We start from the raw sequence: 22,088 nt of genomic DNA, 5'->3' as shown, positions 1-22,088 counted from the left end.
GGTTTATGCATTTCACCTTGCTAAGAAAGTGCAATTGGCTGTGGAGTAAGAGAAGCCAACAGTTGCTGCAGAAAACTGGAGAGGTCAAGGCAGCTGGGGCAAGGAAGGCTTTCTAGGGTAGTGGACCCCACCCAAGGTCAAGGCCAGGGAAGAGGGTTGCAGGAGGCTCCTCCCCATAGCCCAATTCCTGCCTAGTGCTGGATGCTACAGGACCTGGAGGGGAGGGGCTTCCTCTGCGGGGGTCACTGTGCATGCACCCCACTGCCTCTTCCCTATACCTCCCCCGAGTCTCCGGGGCCTTAGGCCTGGGGGTAGAAGGAGACCTGAGAACCCATACACACATCTTTTTCATTGACACCTCTAACAAACACCCCATAGTATAAGAAGGCCTGAGTGTGGTCAGAAGGGCTTGGGGAGTGCGGGATTCAGCAGCTAGGCCAGCAGCGCCCCCTCCCGGCAACGCCTGAGACTATTAGCATTCAGGAGCTCAGGAAGAGAAAGAGGAGCCCCATGCCTGTCAGTTCCACCCTTTCTCAGGTCACTCTTGGGCCCAGAGGGAGCAAAGGAGTTGTTGAAGTCACTTGGTTCCTGCTTGGCTCAGAAGCTGGGCTAAAGCCAGGGCAGCCGGGCTGGTTGCCTCTGGTTCACTGTGGCTTCCGGGTACTGAATCAGCACTTTGCCTCACTTGGAGAGAATGCTCAGGACCCAGGTGACCCCACTTTGGGGTCACTGCAAAGTTCCAAGATCCATTTTTTCCTTGGTGTCTGTCTGGGGTTGTGGGCGGGACCAGGCACAACCTCTTCTCCTGACCTGGACCCCTAGAGGACAGACAAGCCCTGGGGCAAGGGAGGAAGAGGAGCGCAGAAGCCAGGGATCTTCCCAACGTACAGGTTTTTGCTCTTTCTCTTCCGAGAGGCTTCGTCATCATCCCCAACGGTGTCAGCCCCACTCATCTGCGGAGAGAAGACAGACACGATGCAGTCTGGGCACCCAGGAGCTCCTGCCTAAGTAAAGAGAAGCTCAGAGACCCAACAGTCCCTGCCACCAGCCTGTTCCACCCCCAAAGCCCCACCCCCAGCACACAGGTGAGGGAGGGAAACCCCACTGCTGGGAACAGCCTGGCCGTGAAGTGGAATCAGCCTGGCAGACTCTCCGGCCACAGGGATCTCCTCCTGGGACATTCAGGTCCCCAGCTCACTGGGGAGAAGCCAGACAGCTGGCACTCATGGCAGAGGCTTCATTGCAGGCAGTGAGCAGGTGAGAGGGCAGGGCTTCTGCTGTGTCACTAGGCCAATCCCTGCCCCTCTCTAAGCCTCTATTCCTTAATTTCTAAAATCAGGATCATAATGATTAAGTCAGGATTCTGAAGTTCAAAGGAGACCTGAGATGGTCAACAGTGTATAGAATAAATCATTACACAGGCCTGAGCGCACCTCTCTTGCCTTATAGCTTTCCATGGCTCCCTAGTGCCCTCAGGATAACGTCCCAACTCCATAATATGACCGGATCTACCATCTTAGGATCAGGGCAGAAAGTTGCACTTAATATCAGTTACAACTCCTTCAGTTATCTCTCCAGCCTGACCCCTACTTCAGCAACCTCCTCAACTCTGCCTTCCAACCAACAGAAGGTCTTCATCTCCATGTGCAATTCCTTCCCCGGGGGATGCTTTTGTGAGTCTCCCACCTGCATGGACGGATGGACGGACAGACGGACGGACGGACGGATGGATGGATGGATGGATGGATATGTGGATAGGTGGATGGATAGATGAGTGGATGGATGGATGGATGAATATATGGGTGGGTGGGTGGATGGATGGATGGATGGGTGGATGGATGGATGAGTGGATGGATGGATGCATGAGTGGATGGATGGAAGAGTGGATGAGTGGATGGATATATGAATGCATGGGTAAATGGATGGATGGGTGGGTGGGTGGATGGATGGGTGGGTGGGTGGATGGATGAAGGAGTGGATGAATGGATGGATGGATGAATTATACCTTCATTTAGCTCATACTATAGGCCAGACCCTGGACGGGGCATAATTCAGATACTATCTCATTAAACCTCACAATAAACCTATAAAGTAAATAGAGACTCCGAGAATTTAAGTCACTTCCCCAAGGAGACCCAGCATGTAAGTGACAGAGCTGGAATCTGCCTCAATTCAAGGCCTGTGTTTCTCCACCAGAGGATGCTGCTACTCAAAAATGCAAGGTCAGAACACATTTTAATGTTTCCCGTGAAAGACTCGGGAAGTGCTGCCTCCTTCCTGAGAATGCTGCCCCACCAGAGTTGTAAACACACATGTGTGTATGTGCACACGGGCACACACAGTATGGTGTGTGATTTCAGAGCAAGGGTTTGGAACCAGACCTGGATATAAATCCTGCTTTCACCAACTTTGGGTAAGTTTCCTAGCCTCTCGGCTTCCATTTTTTTAGCTATGGCTTAGGCATGGTGACAGCCACTTCACAGGGCTGATGGAAGGTTCACCAGGATAAACTCTGGACCCCAAGGCCCAGTCCTGGCACCCACGCTAACCTCAGTAACCAGTGGTCATTGCCCAGTGAGTGTTACCACTGTCACCATTCAGGGCACCCTTCAGTGCACATACAGGCTGCAGTCATGCTGGCCTGGCGAGGCCATGCCCAAGGCCCCCACCCGTGGGAAAGAGCCCTCGGGCCCTGGGCTTCCTCCCATTCTAACCTCAGCTTCCGTACTTTATCGGCTCCACACAATGGGCCTAGGGACCACTCCCACCCAGCCGCCATCCCCAGCCTCTGTGCTGCTGGGAAATGGGCTCGTCCTTCCACTGTGGGGAGGAGAGTGTCTTCAGCAGGGACTGACCCAAGCCCAGCAGCTTCACAGAGGGGCTGGGCAGCTCTGGCCCTAGGAGTCAGCCCCCTGGGCTGCTGGGGAAACTCCAGCACCAAGAAGAGCCTGTAAGCCAAGGAGAAATTCAGGTGAAAAAACTGGGTTCTGATTCCCAGCCCTAGGGACTCACCACAGCTGCAGGGAGGCTTTGGCCTCTGACCTCGGAGGCAGCCAGTGTGGCCCCCCAGACTCCTCCCTCCCACAGCTGCAGCAAGGCCTACCTAGGGCCCAGCCTGCAAAGGCCCTCCAAAGGAATTCTCCTTTCCATCTTCTCCCCACTGTCTCACTATGTGACCCTGTCCGGCTGAAAAGCAGATGGAGGTGAGTCCAGGACCATGCAGCCCTTCCTTCACTCCAGGCAGAACCCCTGGGCCCTGCCCAGCCTCATCCAGCCACCTCCAGGGACTAGGAGCTCACCACCTCTTGGAACAATAAGTATAATTCTTACTGTAATTATAACTGTAATTATAGTAATAATTAACAGTGTGGATTTTTAATTGCCTGGATTTGAAGCTTAGCTCAATCATTTATTAGCTCATTGACCTTAGCTCAGTTGCATCCCTCTCTGTGCCTCAGTTTCCTTATTTGTAAAATGCAGGTAATAACCGGACTTCCCTCAAAGGGCTGTGGTGAGGATTATGTAAGTACACGGGGACGTGCTCAGCACAGCGCCCAACACACAGTGGTGAGCAAGTACTCTTAGCTAGCATGGGTTTTGCTACACTACATGCCAGGCGCTGGGCCAAAGTGTTTTAACATACTTTATCTCATTTAACCTTGGCAATGATTCCAAGAGCTAGTTACTGATATTTCCCCTCAGTGTGCAGCTGAGGAAACCGATGCCCAGGGCAGTTTGGTAACTGGCCTGGGCTCTCTGAACTAACAAGTAGCAGAGAATTGTGGTCTGGGTCCAGAGCCCACTAGTGACTGAGGGCTCGTCTGTGGGCAGGGCTCAGCTGGTTTCCCCTATTGGTCCTGGTCGGACTTCTGGGGCTCCCTGGCCATCCATGGCTGCCCTCTCTGATCCAGCCCAGCCTGGCAGGCCCCATGGAACCACGTGGAAACAGTGGATTTAAACTCTATACTTGTTTACACATCTGAAATAATTCTTTAGGCTTTTTAAAAATAGGAGGCTTGAAGGTATTATCGTCTTGGAGCTGGAAGGCATTTTTGGAGTCCTCTCATCTGATCTCTGACCTACGTGGGAGCTTAGTGAAACAGGGCTGGCACCCTCTGTGGACCACCTCTGCCCAGGCCAGTCCCCTGCAGGGGAGGAAGGAAGCAGGGCCAGGGAAGGGCTGCAGCCTGTGGTCTCCTCACTGTCAAAGAATAGCCCATGACCCTCTGTGCTGAGCCAGATAGGCTGGAATAGAATTCAATGGCAGCATCCTGGACCCAAACACAATTATTCTCCGGGGCTTCCTTGACTCCCCAGGAAAAAGGCCTGTGGATCTGCTCTGCAGGGCCTCCAGGGAGCAGCCAGGAAGGCAAGGGTCTGGCGGCAGGGGGCACCATGAGACCACTCAACTCAGCACAGGGCGCCAGATCCAGTGGATGGCCAGCTGGAGAACTGTGGCGGGGGGTAGGGGAGGGGGCTCTCCGTCTCTGGACTCAGTTGGCCCATCTGTGAGATCACCATGGCCGAGCAGACCATCTCTGAGGTCTGCCTGTTCTGACATTCCTACTCGCAGTAGAAATTGCTCAGCACACAAGAGGGCAGGATAAGAGGGGTGTGGAGAGGAGACAACGTCGAGACTGAATGTCACCCTGTGGCAGGCAGCATGCGCTCTGGGCAGCCTCAGCTTATCCGCACAGCAGCACAAACAACCAGCCCAAGCCTTCTATGTACTGCGCCCTGGAACCCTTGGGACAACTCCTGGGGGACTCCGTGTTCCATTTGTAAGAGAAAACTGAAGCTCAGAGAAAGAAGCAACTTGGCCAAGGTCTCAGAGCCAGGGAGGAGGAGGCGGAGCTGAGACTTGAACCTGGGTCTGTCTGACTCCATAGCCTGAACACTTCACCCCTCCCCTCTTCACCTCTTGCCTGGCATTGCCTGGGAATAGTGTTCCATCAGCATCAGGGGACCCTCCCAGAAGAGCCAGGCCAAAGCCAGGAAGATAGAAGTCATGGGGGAACCCGCCGCTGTCCCTCTGCCAGTCCCCCACCCCTGGCCCCTCATCAACATGAGGTCGCAGAGTCTAGGGTAGAGCCACAGAGGACTGATTGGACAATGGTGAGGCCTTGTCTAGCGCCATCATCACTTGCTGCTGTGTGGCTGGGGACAAAATATCTCTCACTAGCCTCAGCCTCCCACTGTAAGACAAGTGCCTGTCCACCTTGCAGCAGTGTCAGGAAGGTGAGAAATGGGGTCTGGTGGTACTTTGAATGGCGGCACAGCCAGTACTATCCTGGTTACTGCTCTTCTCCCCCTCCCCCTCCGCATCACATGATTACCATTTATACAGCACCCACCAGGTGCTGAGCGCCAGGTACTGCCCTAAATGTTTCACCTGCGTTAAGCTATTTAATTTTCCCAGCAACCCTAGGAAGGAGGCATTATTACCATACCCATTCCACCAAGGAGGAAACTGTGGCTCACAGAAGGGCAGGGACTTGCCCAAGGCCCAGTACCAGTAAGAGATGGAGCTAGATCACAGTGTTTGTCCCATCTGGGCTTCATCTCCTCTTGACAAGGGTGGGTTTCGTACTGAAGCTGCTGGCGGGAGAGGGCAGGATGTGAATGGCAAAGGGCTCAGGGACTGGTGTGTGGAAGCCACATGGAAGGGTGGCCACCTCCAGGCTGGGGGCAGCCTCTGATGTCTCTGCCAGCTCAGCCACTCAAACCCAAGAAAGGAAGTGACTGGCTAAAAGTTGGTGGGACAGAGGAGGGTGCCAGTGGGAACCTTGGGCACCCAAAGGAGGAAGCTGAGACAAGAGAGAGCTGGTCCAGGCCTGCTGGACTCCCAGGCAGGAGTATTTGTCCCAAAGTAGGAGCCAAGGCCAACTGAGCTGGGGAATTAGATAAATGCATACACATGAATGTGTGTGACTTTATCTGTATATAAATATATAAATAGTTTTATTGGAGCAAGTGCGGTGAGGCGAATAGAACTGGGAAGGGTGTAGTGGGGGAATCAGGATTGGGAAGCCCAAGGCAGGTGGGCCTCAACCGCCCTCCAAAGAGGAGTGGCCAGGCCTGATCTGAGTGAGCCTGAGGCCTTGCCTTGGAAGGACAGCATTCCGGACTCTCTCCTGTAGAAACCATCAAGAAATGGCCTAAGATGGTGATATTCAAACTTTGGCAAGATCATGATCCCTCGGGGCATGTTTAAAATACAGGGTCTGGGCACCACCCCTAGAGATTCTGATTCCAGAGTTCTGGGTATGGGGACTAGGAATCATATATTAACCTCCCCTCGGTGATTCCGGAGCACACCGCAGTGTGAGAACTACACACACTTACAGATGAGGAAATGGAGATTCAGTTCCAAGGCCAAAGTTCAAGACCCTTTTCTGGAGGGCCCCAGCCTGCCCTGTGAGAATGACTAGCTTTCAGCAGAAGGCATCTCCCCAGAAGGCAAGTCTGCCTTCTTGCTAGTGGCTAAGAAGCTAAGCAGGCTTCTGAGGACATGTCCCAACTTGGTGAGGAAGTATGCTGGAATCCATTAATGATGTCTGCCATGGGTTGGAGGGAGGAATAGCAGCACCTGTGCCAGGCATCTGCCCTTTAGGAATGCTCTGCTCTAGCCAAAGAATGCCTGCCTCTACCTCTCTGTTTATTCTAATTCTGTTCAACCTTCAAGGCCAAGCTGAGAGGTATTTTCCTCCAGAAGCTTTCACTGATGGCTTTAGGCCCTGGCATCTGTCCTGAAGTTCCAGATCTCTGAGTCAGTTGCGCTCCATGGGCACCGACCACCCCTACTCACCTGGCCTCACACCAACACCTTGCACTGGCTGTTGCATTTCAAGAGAAGGAGTGGGGCCTAGCATTCCCTGAGGGCCGCTGCTCATGCGGCTAGTGTTGTCAGGCACCAGCCTCTTCCATTCATCCTCAACCATTCTGGGATGTGAGTGCTATTAACCCCTACTTTTCAGAGAAGAAAACTATGGCTCAGAGGAGTTGAGTGACTCAACCAAAGCCACATAGTAAGAAACAGAGCCCAGACCCAAACTAGCTTATGGGCTTCAAGATCATGGCGCAATCTGTTCACTGTTAGGCCACTTTCAAGGCTCACACAGGTAACTTACTTCTCTCAGGCTGAGACCAGCCTCACACACTTCTGTGGCTCCTGCTGTGTTGCAGAGCACAGGGCCTGGTACACAGCAGGAAATCGATAAATACTTATTTATCTACATATAAATATTCACGAGAGGCAAACGGTGTGGTGGTTGGTTAAGAGCACTGGCCCGGGAACCAGATTCTAATTCTGGTTCAGATACTGATAAACTGTATAACCTGGAGCAAGTTAGGTAACCTCTCTGCCTTGGTTTCCTCTGCTGTAAGATGAGCACAAAAATACTATCTACTTCAAAGGGCTGTTGTGAGAGTTAATGAGTTCACGTAAACTGCTTAGGATAATGCGGACACAGAATAAATGTGTGTTGTCATTGTGACTGGCTGATGGATTTCTAGTCTGGCTAGGCTGTAACTCTATTTCTCCAGCTACTATCTCAGATCTTTTAAATCCAAATACACAATGGCCTGGGCTAAGCTACACCTGCTCTGCTTTCTGTGGGGACCAGTGAAGCTATAAGAACACAGCATCTGGAATTCTAACGTCATGGGTTTAAGTCCAGGCTCTGCCTTCTTGGTCCCATTGGGCCTCAGTTTTATCTTCTGTCCAACAGGTGGAAGGTTCGCTGGGAGGCTGCCAGGACAGTGGGGGTGGAACACGGTGACTTCTCATTCCCTGCAGCCCCTGGGCCAGCCCTCCCCACATTGCATGTATCCTTCTCCCTCCCCCTTTAGCTTTCTCACCTTCCTGTGTCCTGTGAAGAAGAGGGAAAGGTGGTGCATGGAGCCACCATTGCGGCCCAGCTCTTTCTTGAGGGTGCTGGGCGAAGGCATGCCCCAGGTGGAGGCGGCGCCCTCACCGTCTGAGCAGTGCAAGGTGGTGTCGGAGGCAAAGCAGGGGCCTCGGGGCTCCTGCAGCAGGCTGCCCTCGCTGTGCGTCCGGCGCCGCAGCGAGTTCTGCACACGCAGTGAGAGGCCACCCTCAGCCCCCTGGCCCGTCTCGATCATGCTGCTGCGCTTGGCCTCACTGCGCTCTCCGTAGTTGTCATCACTGGTGTCCTCATCCTCGTCCTCCTCCTCTTCCTCCCCCTCCTCCACCTCCTCGGCCTCTTCTGCATCCTCCTCATCTGCCGAGCAGCCCCGCTCTGCCCCTGCCTTCTGGCTGTAGGTGCTATCCAGCCGGACCTCGGGGATCACGAAGGCTGGCCTGGAGGCCGCAGGTGGGTCCCCAGTAGCTGCTAGTGGGTCCCCAGAGCTCACGGTGCCCTCAGTAGGGGCCTTGGCCGGCAGGGAGACCTGGCTAGGAGGCAGATCTTGACAGGGTGGAAGGTCCTGGGTGGGGGATTCCTGGATGGCAGGGAGGTCTTTGGTGAGTAGAGGGTCCTGGTGAGGCAGGGGTTCTTGACCAGCAGGCAGGTCCTGGCAGGGTGAGAGGTCTTGGGCTGGAGAGGGCTCCTGGCATGGTGGTGCATCCTTGCTGGGCGGAGCGTCTGGGCCTGGAGGGGATCCTTCAGAGGTAGCTGAGTCTTTGCTGGACAGTGGTTCTTGGCCAGGAGCGGGTTCCTGCCCAGAAGGGGAGTCCTTGTTGGGTGGAAGGTCTTGTCCTGGAGGAAACTCCTGGCCAGGAGAGGGCTCCTTGCTGGGTGGGGAATCCTCGGCACCAGGCCCCTTCCCTTCCTCCAAGGACATCTCCCTCTTCTCATCTGCCTCTGTCTCAAACATCTGAGAAACAAAAAGAAAACAAGAATGGTTCAGAAGAGGAGGCTCCGAGATGCCAGACACCATGCATGAGCTGACATGAAATCAGACAGTGGCCTGAACCCTGGCCCCCCAGTCTGAATGCTGAGGTGCCAGATGGAACCCCAAAAGCCCCTTTGACTTAGTTATGTAACAATTCTCACCCTGTCTTCTTGCTTGAACTTTCTGCTCCATCAAAAACACAGCTGGTCATTTATAGGAGAAGAAGGAGAGGTAACCACTGTCTATCTAGCTCCTGCCTTGGCAGGTGCCAGGCCAGCTTGACCCCACTCTCTTATATGGCCTTCCTGACAACCCTCTAAAAGAAGCATCACTGTCCCCATTTTACAGAAAAGGAAACAGGGTCAAAGTTGCCTCTGGGGATAAAGGAGAACCAGGCGGTCTCTGCTTATGGACCAGAACCAAGCCAAACCCCAAAGCCAGGGTGGTCACTGAACCCAGCCCAGGGTGTCTTCTACCTGAACTAAAGTTTAAAAAATCCTCATGAGTCATTCAAACAAGAATGTGCTCTGAAGGCTTAAGTATCTTTTTGAAACTAATAAACTGGAATGAAACCAGAACTTTAAAATATTGTCCACACCTGGACTCACCAGATGTCACAGACACATGGAAACTCCCTGAAGAATAACCCACTCAGGGATTTTTAAACTGCTTGGAGGAAGCTCAGGGATTCCTCAAAAAACACAGCATCTCGTGCCTCACACACAACCCTTGGGATCCTAGGGGGTTTTGCTGAGTTTCAACAGTAGATTTCATGTGCAAAGAGAAAAACATTTCTCTTGATGAAAGTCTGAATAGCAGCTATGTCACCAGAAGATTGGGGCCCCAAGAAAGTCAGGAGTGTCCATGGTGCCACAACCACACAGGGAGGCAGTTCTCAAGCCGGGGCTGGGCCCCTCCCACTCAAGGACCAGGAATGCCAGAGCTGGAACTATTTATTTAGAGCCCAGGTTCTGTCTTCAAGAAGCCATAGCTGCTGAGAACTAATGAAAGGGAAAGACCTCACCCATACTCGGGAACTGAACAGACGCTTGGGAATGTGTGCACCTGCGGGCACACGCGCACACTGGCAGAAAACTTCAGGGGTAAGTACCCCCAGAACATGGGTTAAGAGCTCTCATTGTAGAAATCATTAATGAGAAAACTGAGCCCAAAGGCCGGTGACTTACCCACTATTGTACAGCTGCCCTGACACCCAAAAGGCCATGCTCGAAGCTGAGAAGTCTTTGAAGCCCGGGGGAGTCTGTAATGGTGAAGCCCCACAGCTGGGAGTCAGTGATCAGCCATGGCTTGGGGCAGCTGCAGGCTGCTGCACACACGTGTCAGGGGTCACACTGGCATCTGGGAGTACAGATGTGAGCGGATGTGAAAGCGCGGCATGGGTAAGAGCCACAGCCTGGGAGCATGAAAGTGAAAGTGGAGCCCTGCAGAGTGGAGAAGGTGGCTGGGCAAGGGAGGGGAGGCCTCGGAGGACTCTAGCGTGATCTGGCCAAGGTCAGGAAGGGCACGCCTTAGGCTATGGCTCACAGGCCAAAGACAGGTGCCTGCTGATGCTGTGGCCTTCTTGCCCTGGAAATCCTGCCTGCAGCTCAGAGGTGACTCCACACAAGGGTCCTCTCAAACCTCATAGCCTCAGACTCTGAAACAACAGCGATCTGAAATCCCCACTGCATAGACAGAAAGGCTGAGGCCCAGAGAGGAGCAAGGGGCAACCTAGAATCGCACAGGGGTGTCAGGTAGAGCCAGTCACCAACCTTTAGGCCTCAAGGTGTCCACCTACAAAATGGGATAACCAGCATGCCTGAGTAACAGATCAGAAGCATATGCTGGAAAAGCTGGAAAGCTCCTACAGGAGATGGTGGTGTTGGAGGTAGTGATTTAAAAAGCATTGATCTAGAGGGAAATTCTGAAGTTAAGGACCTCAACCAGCAGCACGTGTTTCCCACGTACCCCAAACTCTGCCAAACACCAGAGTCAGTGTTGGCAATTTTAGTGTCAGGGCCTCCAGTCCAGAATTCTCATCTGGAAACTAAGGGCTGTGCTTCAGTCCCATCAGGCTGTTCCCAGGTGGACAGAAAGACCCTCCATTGGGTAGACAGGAAGGCTGAGGGCCCAGTCTGGACAGTGACTTAGTGACCTACCCAAAGCCACCCTGCACAAATCAGGGGCTAGGCTGGGGCCAGAGCCCAGGCCTTCTGGCCCTGTTCTTCTCAAGCCCACTTCTGATCTCTGTCCCTATGAGCAACTCAGTCCCCAGCCCATCGCCCCACCCATCAGGGAGCATTCTTCATCAGGAGAAACAAACTGCCCTGCAGCCAGCTCCGTGGGGCCCCTCAGTCCTATCACCCTACCACATGGCCAGACCTCCCCCCGACCCACCTCCCGGCCCAGCCACCTGCCTCTGATAGTCCTTGGGGAAAGACAGAAGGAAGCAGCAACCGGGTGCCCTCAGGGCCTGGCACGGAGTGGCACTGAGTGGGGAGCAGGCCGCATTTCCCCTTTCCTGGGTAGTGAGGGTGGGGCCCAGGCCTGTCCCAGCGGTGACTGTCAGTTGGAGCCCGCCCACCCCTTGGGGAAAGTGCAGCAACAAACCCAAAACCAGAAATGCAAGTCAGCCTGCCTCTGCCAACCCTGTTCTAAATCGAGGCCAAACCAAACAAAGCCAGGAGGGGAAGTGCCGCTCAGGCAGGGGTACTGCCCCCAGAGGGCACCTACCCAGAGGGATCAGCCGAGAAACTAACCAAGACGGAAGGGTTCTCAGAGGGCCCAGTGGTTATGTGCTCAGATACCCGAGCCATGCTGATTTTGATCCCAATGGGGCCACTTTTTAGCTGTGCAACTCTGGCCAAGCCTCTCAACACCTCAGAGCCTCCGTTTCCTCATCTGGAATTGAGCCCAGTGATATCACACTGGACTCACAGGACTATCTGAGTCTCCTCACAGTGCCTGGCCCTGGAAAAGCTTTTGATACAATGGGAGCGATCAGTGGTCTTATTTTAGAGATAAGAAACCTGGGGTCCCAGAGGGTAAAGGAATTACCTAAGAATGAGAGGCTGATACAGGATTAGAACTCACATCTCCTGCCCAGGGTCTCTCCCTGTTTCCTTGGAGCCTTACACACAAGTGTTTGGGGCCCTCAGATGGCGGTAGAGGGAGGAGGAACAGCCTGGAGTGCTGCCTGAGGCCCCTCACCTGGGTGCATCCCACACCAGCAGATGCTGGCGAACAGGGCCCAGAGCTCAGGGTTCTTTCTGTGCTCCCCGGCAGGCCTGTATGAACAGGGACTGCGTGCAGGTATGGTAAGACCCCTGTTCTTGGGAGAGCTGGGGTGGGAAGTGGTTTGATGGGAGCTCCGGAGCAATTACAGGAAACCCGAGAAACCCAGGGGTGGGAGGGTGGCAAGTGTAGGAGAAAATTAGGGCAGGAGGGGAGGCAAAGATGAGGGGGAGGTTGCAGAACACATGGTGGGCATGGGATTTGCCCCATGAGCAACGAAATGCCACAGGCAGAGCTGTGCTGTGTCAAAGCTGCTCTGGGGAATGTGGGCAGGATGTGTGGGTGGCAGGGAGGACTGGGGCATGCATACCTTCATGCATTCTCCAAGCACTGAGGTAGGTACTAGCGGGACGGCAGGGAACAAGTCAGACACAACCTCTGCCCTCAGTTAAGCAGAAAAAACAGAGGTTAGACAACTAGTCTGAAGGAGCATGGGGACTGCTCTGATAGAGGAAGTACAGGCAGCTGGGGACCCAGTGAGACAGCTGTTGCAACAGCTGAAGTAACAAGAATCCAGCCAGTGTGCCCCAGGAAGACCAGCCTGCTCACCCAGGGCCTTGGGTCCAGAGTGCTGGAAGCCACTGCCCCGCCCTCCCGAGGTGGGGGTCTGTGTCTTTCCCATCCATCACTTCTTTGGCTTGGCTGGACCAGGTTAATTCTGCCCATGTCTCATCTGCTGTAAGCACACAGGAAATGAACCAGGCCCTCTAAATAGAGCCACTGTTTAGGACCTAATCAAATCCTCTCCCAAATCCAATCCAGAGCTCGGAATAGGCTAAGGAGGGATGGCAGCTATAACACCCAGAGTTCATACTTATACCAGCTCTGGCTCCTGGGCCCCAGACGCCCACTGGATGTTGGGTTGGGGGTAATGGTGGGCTGCTGGAAGTGACTTGTCCAACATCACACAGCTACTCACTGAGCAGCCAGGTTTGCTGACCCAGGGACAACCTGCAGCTCTCACTCCGATGATTCATCACAGCCACCACGGATGCCGGGCTCTGCATCTGCCCTCGAAAACCACTTCCTGCACTGGGGAGTGTAAACTGGGGTTTGCCTGTGTCTGAGGGTGGCCCTTAACAGCCAGGATTTTACTGACAGAGCATTGGACATGCAGCCAGAAGACCTGGACTGGAATCCTCACTCCATCATTTGCTAGCTGTGTGATCCCAAACTACCCCACTCCAAGCTTGGTTTTCTCTGCCATGAAAGGGGGTGAGGATGCCTGCTGCTTCCTATGCCAGAGACCTAAGGGGACCAAGTCTGAGAAAGGGCAGGAAGGCACTCTGTGAACTGTAAAGTCCTTTGAGAAAGGGAGAAGCTGTTAGAATTCCTGCCCCGCATTGGACCCCCAGGCTTTCAAGATGGGCTGTTCCTTCAAGCTTGGCATGCTCTGGCTCCCTAGCTTCAGGTCCCTGACTCAATGCTAGCTTCCAGGAACCTTGATGGCTCAGCTAACACTTAGCTCTCCCGGCTCAGCATCAGCCCAGCTCCTCCAGGTCTGGTCTCTTGACCACCCCAGAGGCTGGCACCCCCAGTGCTTCCTCCCAACTCAGAGACTCTCCAGGCCATACTCCTCTCCCCTCTACCTCCACTGTCTCCAACACAGCAGGTTTGGCAAAATTCAGGAGGATGGAGGCGGTACTTACCTTAGGGGAAGCTCCAGATACTAACTTCACACTTACTTGCTGGGTGACCTTTGGCTTAACCTTTCTGTGCCTCAGTTTCCTTAGCCATAACATAGGATTTCTAGAACCTCCTCACAATGTTGTTAGAGGAATAAATGAGCTAATGAGTCTCCAGAGCTCAGCACCATGAGGTCACACATGAGCACTCAATAAACGATAGCCATGGTCACTCCAGCACAGAGTGGCTTTAACATCTCCCTCCCTGAATTTCCACTGACCCCCTTCTCCACCCTCTCGTGGCCCTGTCTGCCTGTCCATCAGGACCTGCTGCAGGGCCCCTCTCATCACAGTTCTGTCCACTCCCTTGGGAACCCATCCACTCCCCGGGCCACAATCGCTATCTGCACCATCTGGCCACTGATGACCCGCAGTCCACTCTGCCAGCCCCGACCCCTCTCCTGAGTTGAGATGCCACAGGCAAGTATTCACCAAATCCTCATGGAATAGTTCTGCATCCAGACACTGTTCTAGGCTCTGTGCATAAAGGAAAGAATAAGAAAGACACGATCCTTGTCCTTGTGGAGCCTACAAACTAGAGAGGAAGGAAGGATATTGACCAAGTCATCACTGCCATAAACACAGGATAAACAGAAACCAAGATCTGCAGTGTGAAGGAAAACCCTCGGGTGAGAGAGTCCAGGGGAGTGTTGGGAAGGCTGCCCTGTGGAATGGCTGGAGACCGAAATCTGCTCAAGGGGCAGGGCAGGGCTCATTAGGGGAGGAAGCAGTATAGGCCAAGGCCCCGGGCCAGGAAGAGCCTTAGCATACTGCTGAGACAGAGGACAGCTGTGTGGCTGCAGCCCAGGGACATGGATGGAGACCTCCTTCTGCATATCCCGTCAGTACCCCCAACTCAACAAGCCCTACACTGAATGTGTGATCTCCCCGCAAGTCCATCATTCCTCCTCACATGGTCCCTGTATCAATGAAGCCACCACCAGTTGCCCAAACCAGGGAATTGGCCATCATTTTCTCCTCCTTTTCCTTCACGACCACCCCCGTGGTCAATCCTCAAATCCTGATCAACACTTATACAACTTCAAGGATCTTTTTACTAGGGAGGTTGGCAATAAGTAGGACAAAGTATACGGGAACTCTCTGTACTTTGTGCTAATTTCTAAAGCTACTCTAAAATAAAAGTTGAGGCTGGGCACGGGGGCTCAAGCCTGTAATCCCAGCACTTTGGGAGGTCGAGACAGGTGGATCACCTGAGGTCAGGAGTTCAAGACCAGCCTGGCCAATATGGTGAAACCCTGTCTCTACTAAAAATACAAAAATTAGCCAGGCGACATGGCGTGCACCTGTAATCCCAGCTACTTGGGAGGCTGAGGCAGGAGAATCGCTTGAATCCAGGAAGCGGAGGTTGCAGTGAGCCGAGATTGCGCCACTGCACTCCAGCCTGGGCAATAGAGTGAGACTCTGTCTCAAAAAATAAAAAATTAAAAAATTAAAAAGTTGATTAATCTTTTTTAAAAAGGATGTTTCTACTCTCTCCATGTCCACTGCCGCCACTTCCCTCTAGACCACCGTCATCCCCCATCAGGATGATGTGGGGCTCACAGTGGCAGTGCAGACCCCACTGGCCATTCTCTGTGCTATGTCAGGGGAGCTGCCTCCATGCAAACCTCAACTTGTCACTCCTCTGCTTAAAATGTTGCTGTGGCTGGCTCCCCAATACCTCTCAAAGTCCAAATTCTGTAGCCCTGGAAGACCCTGGACTGTCTCCCTCTAGCCTCACGTCTGACCACTCCCCACCTGAAGTGTTTGAATGAATAAATGAATGAAAGAACAATCGCCGGGCGCGGTGGCTCACGCCTGTAATCCCAGCACTTTGGGAGGCCCAGGAGGGCAGATCATGAGGTCAGGAGATCGAGACCATCCTGGCCAACATGGTGAAACCCCATCTCTACTAAAAATACAAAAATTAGCTGGATGTGTTGGTGGGCGCCTGTAATCCCAGCTACTCAGGAGGCTGAGGCAGGAGAATGGCTTGAACCCCAGAGGTGGAGGTTGCAGTGAGCCAAGATCACGCCACTGCACTCCAGCCTGGTGACAGAGCAAGACTCTGTCTCAAAAAAAAAAAGAACAATCCAGTGAACTTCACAGGACCATCTAGACTCTTAGCCTCAAAGTGCAGCCCAAGAGCCAGCAGCAGCATCACCCAGGAGCTTATATAAAATACACACTCATTTTTTTGTTTTTGTTTTTTTGGGTTTTTTTGAGATGGAGTCTCACTCTGTCGCCCAGGCTGGAGTGTAGTGGTGTGATCTCAGCTCATTGCAAGCTCCACCTCCCGGGTTCACGCCATTCTCCTGCCTCAGTCTCCCAAGTAGCTGGGACTACAGGCACCTGCCACCATGCCTGACTAATTTTTTGTATTTTTAGTAGAGACGGGGTTTCACCGTGTTAGCCAGGATGGTCTCAATCTCCTGACCTCATAAAATACACACTCGTAAACCTCAATCCACACCCACTGGATCGGAATCTGCATTTTAATAGGATCCCAGGAGATTCATTTGCACATTAAAGTTTGAAAAACACCGACCTAGACTATTGGTTCTTAACGGAGAAGTATGCTTTAGAATCACCTGAGGAGGATCTTAAAAATGCCTGTCTGGACCCAATCTAAGACCTACTGCATCACGGTCCCTAGGAGTAAGGCCCAGGCCTTTTTACTTCTTTCTGACTGCCGAGACAATTCTGGAGAGTGGCGTCAGGTAACAGGCAAGGTGACTGTCTGTTACATGAGGACCAGAGAAGGGAAGTGATAAGGCCAAGGTCATACAACAGAATCAGCACTAAAATCCAGCCCAGAACCTCATCCAGGACCAGTTCCAACACATAGAACCCTCTCTATAGTGGGAAGCCTGTGCAGAAGAGGCATGACCCTAGAGCAGGATGGGGGGCTGGCAAGTTCCCTGGAGGCAGCTACCCATTCATGTTGCCTAAACAGAGGCCCAACTGCAGGAGGAGAGAGGGGCAAAGGAGGAATTCGACCACAGACTGAAGCTCCTCTGTCAGAGGCTCAGGAGGGCGGCACACCACAGCAGGGAGCGCACCCACTCTACAGAAAGCAATACTGAGGCACAGAAGGTTAGCTCACCCCCACGCAGGGACTCTCAGGACAAAGCCAACACTTACAGAAAAGGAATCCCTGAGGAAAGAGGAGACACGAGGGCCCCCTCAGAAACCCTTCCTACTCTTGGCTATCGCCTGACCAAGCCAGAAAGACATGCCGCTTGCAGCCTGCTGAAGACCCACCACTGCCTGCCTGGATGCCCAGCTTCTCCCAGGGCAGGGAGGCAGCTTCTGGGGTCTGGGTTTCAGCACGGTGCTGCCCTGTCACCCCCTCACCAGGTCCCTTCTCCTCTCACCTCCATTTCTGACACCACTGCTTCAACATGGGGTGGACTCATAGTCTCTGTACCCACCCACCACCCCAAACACTCCTTCTACTCCTCCAGCTCTCTTCTCTGAAAGGCAGGGAGTTGAGAGTTGAGAGCAGGGGTGTTCCCAGCTTCTTCCTGAGCTAGTGGTGACTGATGCCTTGTGAGAAGGGGAACTCCAGGCCCGCTGGGGCTCTTCTGAGGAACCAGTCCGCCTGTGGGATCCATCCTCACTCCCCTTCCCACCCAGCACCCTGCTTTTCTGCCTGCTCCGTGTGTGTGTGCTGGGACCATCTCATTTCCCTAAGCTCTCTATCCCTCAAGTCTACTTCCTGCCCATCCCTGTGAGCACTGGTTCAATCTGCCTCGGATGCCCTGGCTAGAAGGCTCTCTGCTCCCCTGCCAAGACCCAGCCTGCCCTGCTGTCATGGCCCTGGGCAGGTCCTGTTTGGCTCATCAGGATCATGTCTGGCTTATTCACACCATTTCCCCCAAGACTTACTCAGCAAATACCTACAGAGCTGCAGCCATGTGCCAGGGCCTGTGTTCGCTATTGCTGCCAAACAGCAGCAAGCCATATTCCCTGCCTTGGAGGTGCCAGATCCATCTCTCACCCACCTGCTACCACGCTAGGAGGCTGTGGAAGTAGAGGCAGCAGGGACAACTAGGATGGTTCTGGGAGGAGGTAATGGGGGGAAAAGATGGGACAGGATATTCCAGGCTGAGCCAGAGCCAGCAGGGAACATTCAAGGAAGTGGAGGTGGTTGGATGGGGCAGGAGCATGGATGGATATATTAAGGAATTCTGATGTTACTCTGAAAGCAATGTTTACTTAGCGCTGCAGAGGTAAGGAAGGTGAAGCTAGAGGTGTTCAAAACAGATAATGATGACAAAGATAGGGGAGAGAGAGAGATCATTAACTGAGCATCTACTGCACACCACACAATGTGACAGTTGTTTTATACTTTAGGCTCTACTTCCAACAATCCTATGAGATCAGTATCATTTTTAATAAGAAAACTAGGAGTTAGAGACATTCAGTAACTTACACAAGATCAAAAAGCAAGTCAGTGGAAGAGTCAGAATTGAAACCATGGTCTGCCTGACTCCAAAGCCCTGCTCTTTCTACTCCTCTGTGATCTCCTTTCCTGCCCTCTTCACTTCCTCCTTCCCTTCCTTCAAAGGATGCTTCCTGAGGACAAACCTGGGCCTGGCTCTGTGCTAGGCAGTGGAGAGCAATACCAGACGCAGGGGCCCCACTCGGACTCCACATGGTTCGAGATTGAGGGGCAGGAGACTGACACCTGGTGTTGGCAGGGGCAGTGCAGAATTCTGTACACCTGGTGACCCTCCCAAATCCTCTCCCTCCCAGGGTCCCCTTCCAGGTGGGGAGAGCTAGAAGCATGTGGCTTCTCTGTGATGTTTTACACTAGGTTAATCAAAGAATCTCTGCCATGCCAGGATGACCTCAGGGAAGGACACAAATAGCACTGCAGTCATGAGGTCAGCATTTGGAAGCAGGAGGACCTGGAGGTGAATCCCAATTCCTATCCATGTGCCGCCTCCCTCACAGCCAGTGTGCCGCTTCCTCACAGGGCTACTATGGGGCATATGGAGGCAGTGCCCGGCACACAGTAGCCCATGGTGGTACCCCTCTACTCCTTGCCTTCCTCTCCACAGCTTGACTCTCTCATGAGTGGGCACCAGGGACCAACGCAAAAACTAAGGTTTTACTCCAAGCAGCAGCTCTGAGAATAGGGAGGACTGATAGCCAGAGGTGGAAGGAGGGAAGCCTATTGCTGATGAACAACTGGAGCTTGGAGACAGGCAAATCAAGCTTCAAACCCTGGCTCTGCCACCTCCTAGGTCAGGGCACCTGCACAGGCTGCTTAACCTATTCAGGCTCGATTTCCTCATCTGTAAAATGGCAATGTGAGTATTGAATACCGACATCACAGCTCTGTAGGGAGGGCTTAGCATAGGGCCTGGCACCTAGTAAGTGCTCAATAAGCATCTGCAATTTCTGTAATCATAATTGTTACTCTCATGACGATCATCGACATCATCAGCTCCCTCTCCTGCATCCAATTCTGGGACAGGGCACTTGACATATTCTGACCCTTACAGCAGCCTAGGACAGGAGTCCTGTTAGCTGCAGGTTTCAGGGGAGGAAACTTGGAAGCTGAGAAGGCAGATGAGTCTGTGCTCAGCCTACCCCTAGGCTGGGTCAGTCTGGCTCACTGCATGGCCTGGGCCAAATCACTCCCCTCCCTGTGTCTTGCTCTCCCCAGCATGTCTGTCCAGCTCTGAATCTCAGCTAGCCTAGAAAGATCAGAGTTCAGGGCCCAAGGCATAGCCAGGTCTCCTTGTGGGAGCATCAAGGGCAGGAGGAACAGAAAGGTCCCCCTTTCCAGATACACCCCCTGCCTTATCTGTCTGCCCCAGTCTGCTCCACTGCCCTCCTCCTTCAGGGCCTGCAGCACTGGGGGGCACTGGGTGGTGGGGGGGTACCCATCCAGTAAAAAAGAGGCTTTTTCACTCAAGGACACTGAAGTGGACATGTGGACATGAGACTAAGCCACAACCCTGTGGCCGAAGGTCACCCTCCCAAGCCTCAGGCACCCTCAGCCTCACCACTGCCTCCTGAGGCAGGCGCACCCTATCTCTGCTTGGGGGTGATGTCAGGGCTAGGTTTGGCTGAATTTACAGTCTTCTCCAAACCCACCCTCCTGCCTCCCTCTGTCATGAGACTTTCGCTTATCTCCCTTGGCCCTGCACCAACTTGCCTATATTGTTCTCCTGCTCAAAATGCCTCCATCCCTCTAGGATAAAGTCCCATCCTCTGACCCTGTGTGTTCTGCCCCCACCAACCTCTCCACCACACCATTTCTCCTCCTTTCCCTCCAGCCAGTCTGATATACTCTACCCTCAGGCCCCTCTAAACCTGTGCTCACACTGTACGTCCTGCCTAGAGCACCTTCCCCTCCCCCATCCACCTGCTGAAGCTCTACTCATCCTTCAAAATTCAAGCAACCCATGTATTGCCCCTCAATTTCTGACAAAGGTGACATTGCCCTATAGTGAGACAGGATGGATTTTGAATACATTGAATATTTATCCAGAGAAAATGAGCCTTGACTTCTACTTCATACAGTGGATAAAAATCTATTTCAAGTGGAATTTAGATCTAAATATGAAACATAAAACATCGAAAAGAATACATAAAAGTATATGTCCATAACCTTGTAATAAGCAGAGAAACAAGACTCAACAAACACTCTCCATAAAAGAAAAAAGATTACCAAATTTGACTGCATTAAAATTAAGAACTTCTGTTCTTCAAATAATACCCTTAAGAGAGTGAAAAGGCAAATCCCAGAGTGGGAAGAGATATTTGGAATGTGCATATTCAACAATAAACACATATTTACATTATCGTTTAAGCTCCTACAAATTAATCAGAAAAAAAAAATCCAATAGGAAAATGGGGGAAAGACTTGAACAGGCACTTTTCAAAAGAGGTCATCTAAATGGCTAATCAACACATAAAAAAGGGACTCGACCTCACCAGACATCAAGGAAATTCAAATTAAAGCCACATTAGATATCACAATATCTAATACCAATAATGTTGGTACAGACATGGAATAATAGGCTCTTTCATGTACAGCTTGAAGGGAATGTATTCCTGTCACACTTTGGAAAATAATATGATGGTATTTACTAAAGTTAACTCTGTACAACTCTATGACTCAGGGATTGCAAAACTTAGGTATTCACCCAACAGAAGCATACATAGTACATCAAAAGATAAGTACAAGAATATTCATAGCAGCACCATTCATTATAGCCTCAAACTGTAAACAACACAAATGTTCAACAGCAGTAGATTAGATAAACTGTGGTGGTATATTCACACAAGGAAATACCACAGAGCAACAAGAATAAACAAAATAAAACTTGATACAATATTATTGATGAATCTTGCCATCAAAATGCTGATTGAAAGAAGTCAGCATGAAATAATATGTACTCAATGATTCCATTTACACAAAATTCAAGGATAGGCTACACTCATTGATAAGAGAAGTCAGAACAAGGGCCGGGTGCAGTGACTCACGCCTGTAATCCCAGCACATTGGGAGGCCGAGGAGGGTGGATCACCTGAGGTCAGGAGTTCAAGACCAGCCTGGCCAACATGGTGAAACCCCGTCTCTACTAAAAATACAAAAATTAGCCAGGCATGGTGGCACATGCCGGTAATCCCAGCTACTCAGGGGACTGAGGCAGGAGAATCACTTGGACCTGGGAGATGGAGGTTGCAGTGCACTGCACCCCAGCCTGGGCAACAGAGCGAGACTCTGCCTCAAAAAAAAAAAAAGAAGTCAGGACAGGGGTTACCTTTGAGGTCATAGAAACTAAAAGAGGGTTATTTGTGGGGATTCCTAGGGTACCAGAATATTCTATTTCTTGACCTGGATGGGGGCTACGCTTTGTGGAAAATTCATTGGCTGTATTCTTCTAATTTTTCTGGAAGTATGCTGTACTTCAATTTAAAAGGTTTATTTTAAAAACAAATAAAACCCCTCATCCCAGTGTCTCCTCCTCTGCTCCCTGGGCTGAGGCTCACTGTTCCTCAGTGAGCTCTTTGCTTTGTACACATCTCTGATTGTGCATTCCAACTATTTCCCTCCAGAAAATGCTGTCGTGCTGCCTCCTGACTGCCTGCTCAGTGTCAGATCCACGCCAAGCACCTCACCTACATCGCTGCATTTAATAACAGCCATCCATGAGATATGCGCTAGTGGCACTCCCACTGCTAGCAGGACACAGAGTCCATTCACATGAAACACGTCTAAGTGTT

General features: G+C 52.2%; 1 protein-coding gene across 9 annotated transcripts in view; it reads right to left on the bottom strand.

Moving 5' to 3' along the window:
• The window catches only part of RGS3 (regulator of G protein signaling 3), a 162,004-nt gene that overhangs the window by 5,514 nt on the left and 134,402 nt on the right, over positions 1-22,088 (bottom strand). For 7 of the 9 annotated variants that reach the window (XM_058445416.1, XM_032164923.2, XM_032164925.2 and 4 more), the window contains 2 exons: positions 7,861-8,838; positions 889-953 (listed from right to left, as the gene is read on the bottom strand). In XM_058445416.1, coding sequence (XP_058301399.1) covers positions 889-953; positions 7,861-8,838 — 1,043 coding nt within the window. Of the gene's footprint in view, positions 1-888; positions 954-7,860; positions 8,839-9,017; positions 9,035-10,043; positions 10,235-22,088 lie in introns of those variants that run through there. The other 2 variants (XM_032164929.2, XM_032164932.2) reach the window with 2 other exon arrangements.

This window comes from Hylobates moloch, unplaced genomic scaffold (assembly GCF_009828535.3).
Source record: "Hylobates moloch isolate HMO894 unplaced genomic scaffold, HMol_V3 SCAFFOLD_10, whole genome shotgun sequence".
NCBI lineage: Eukaryota > Metazoa > Chordata > Mammalia > Primates > Hylobatidae > Hylobates > Hylobates moloch.
This window is presented reverse-complemented; position numbering and strand designations above follow the sequence as displayed.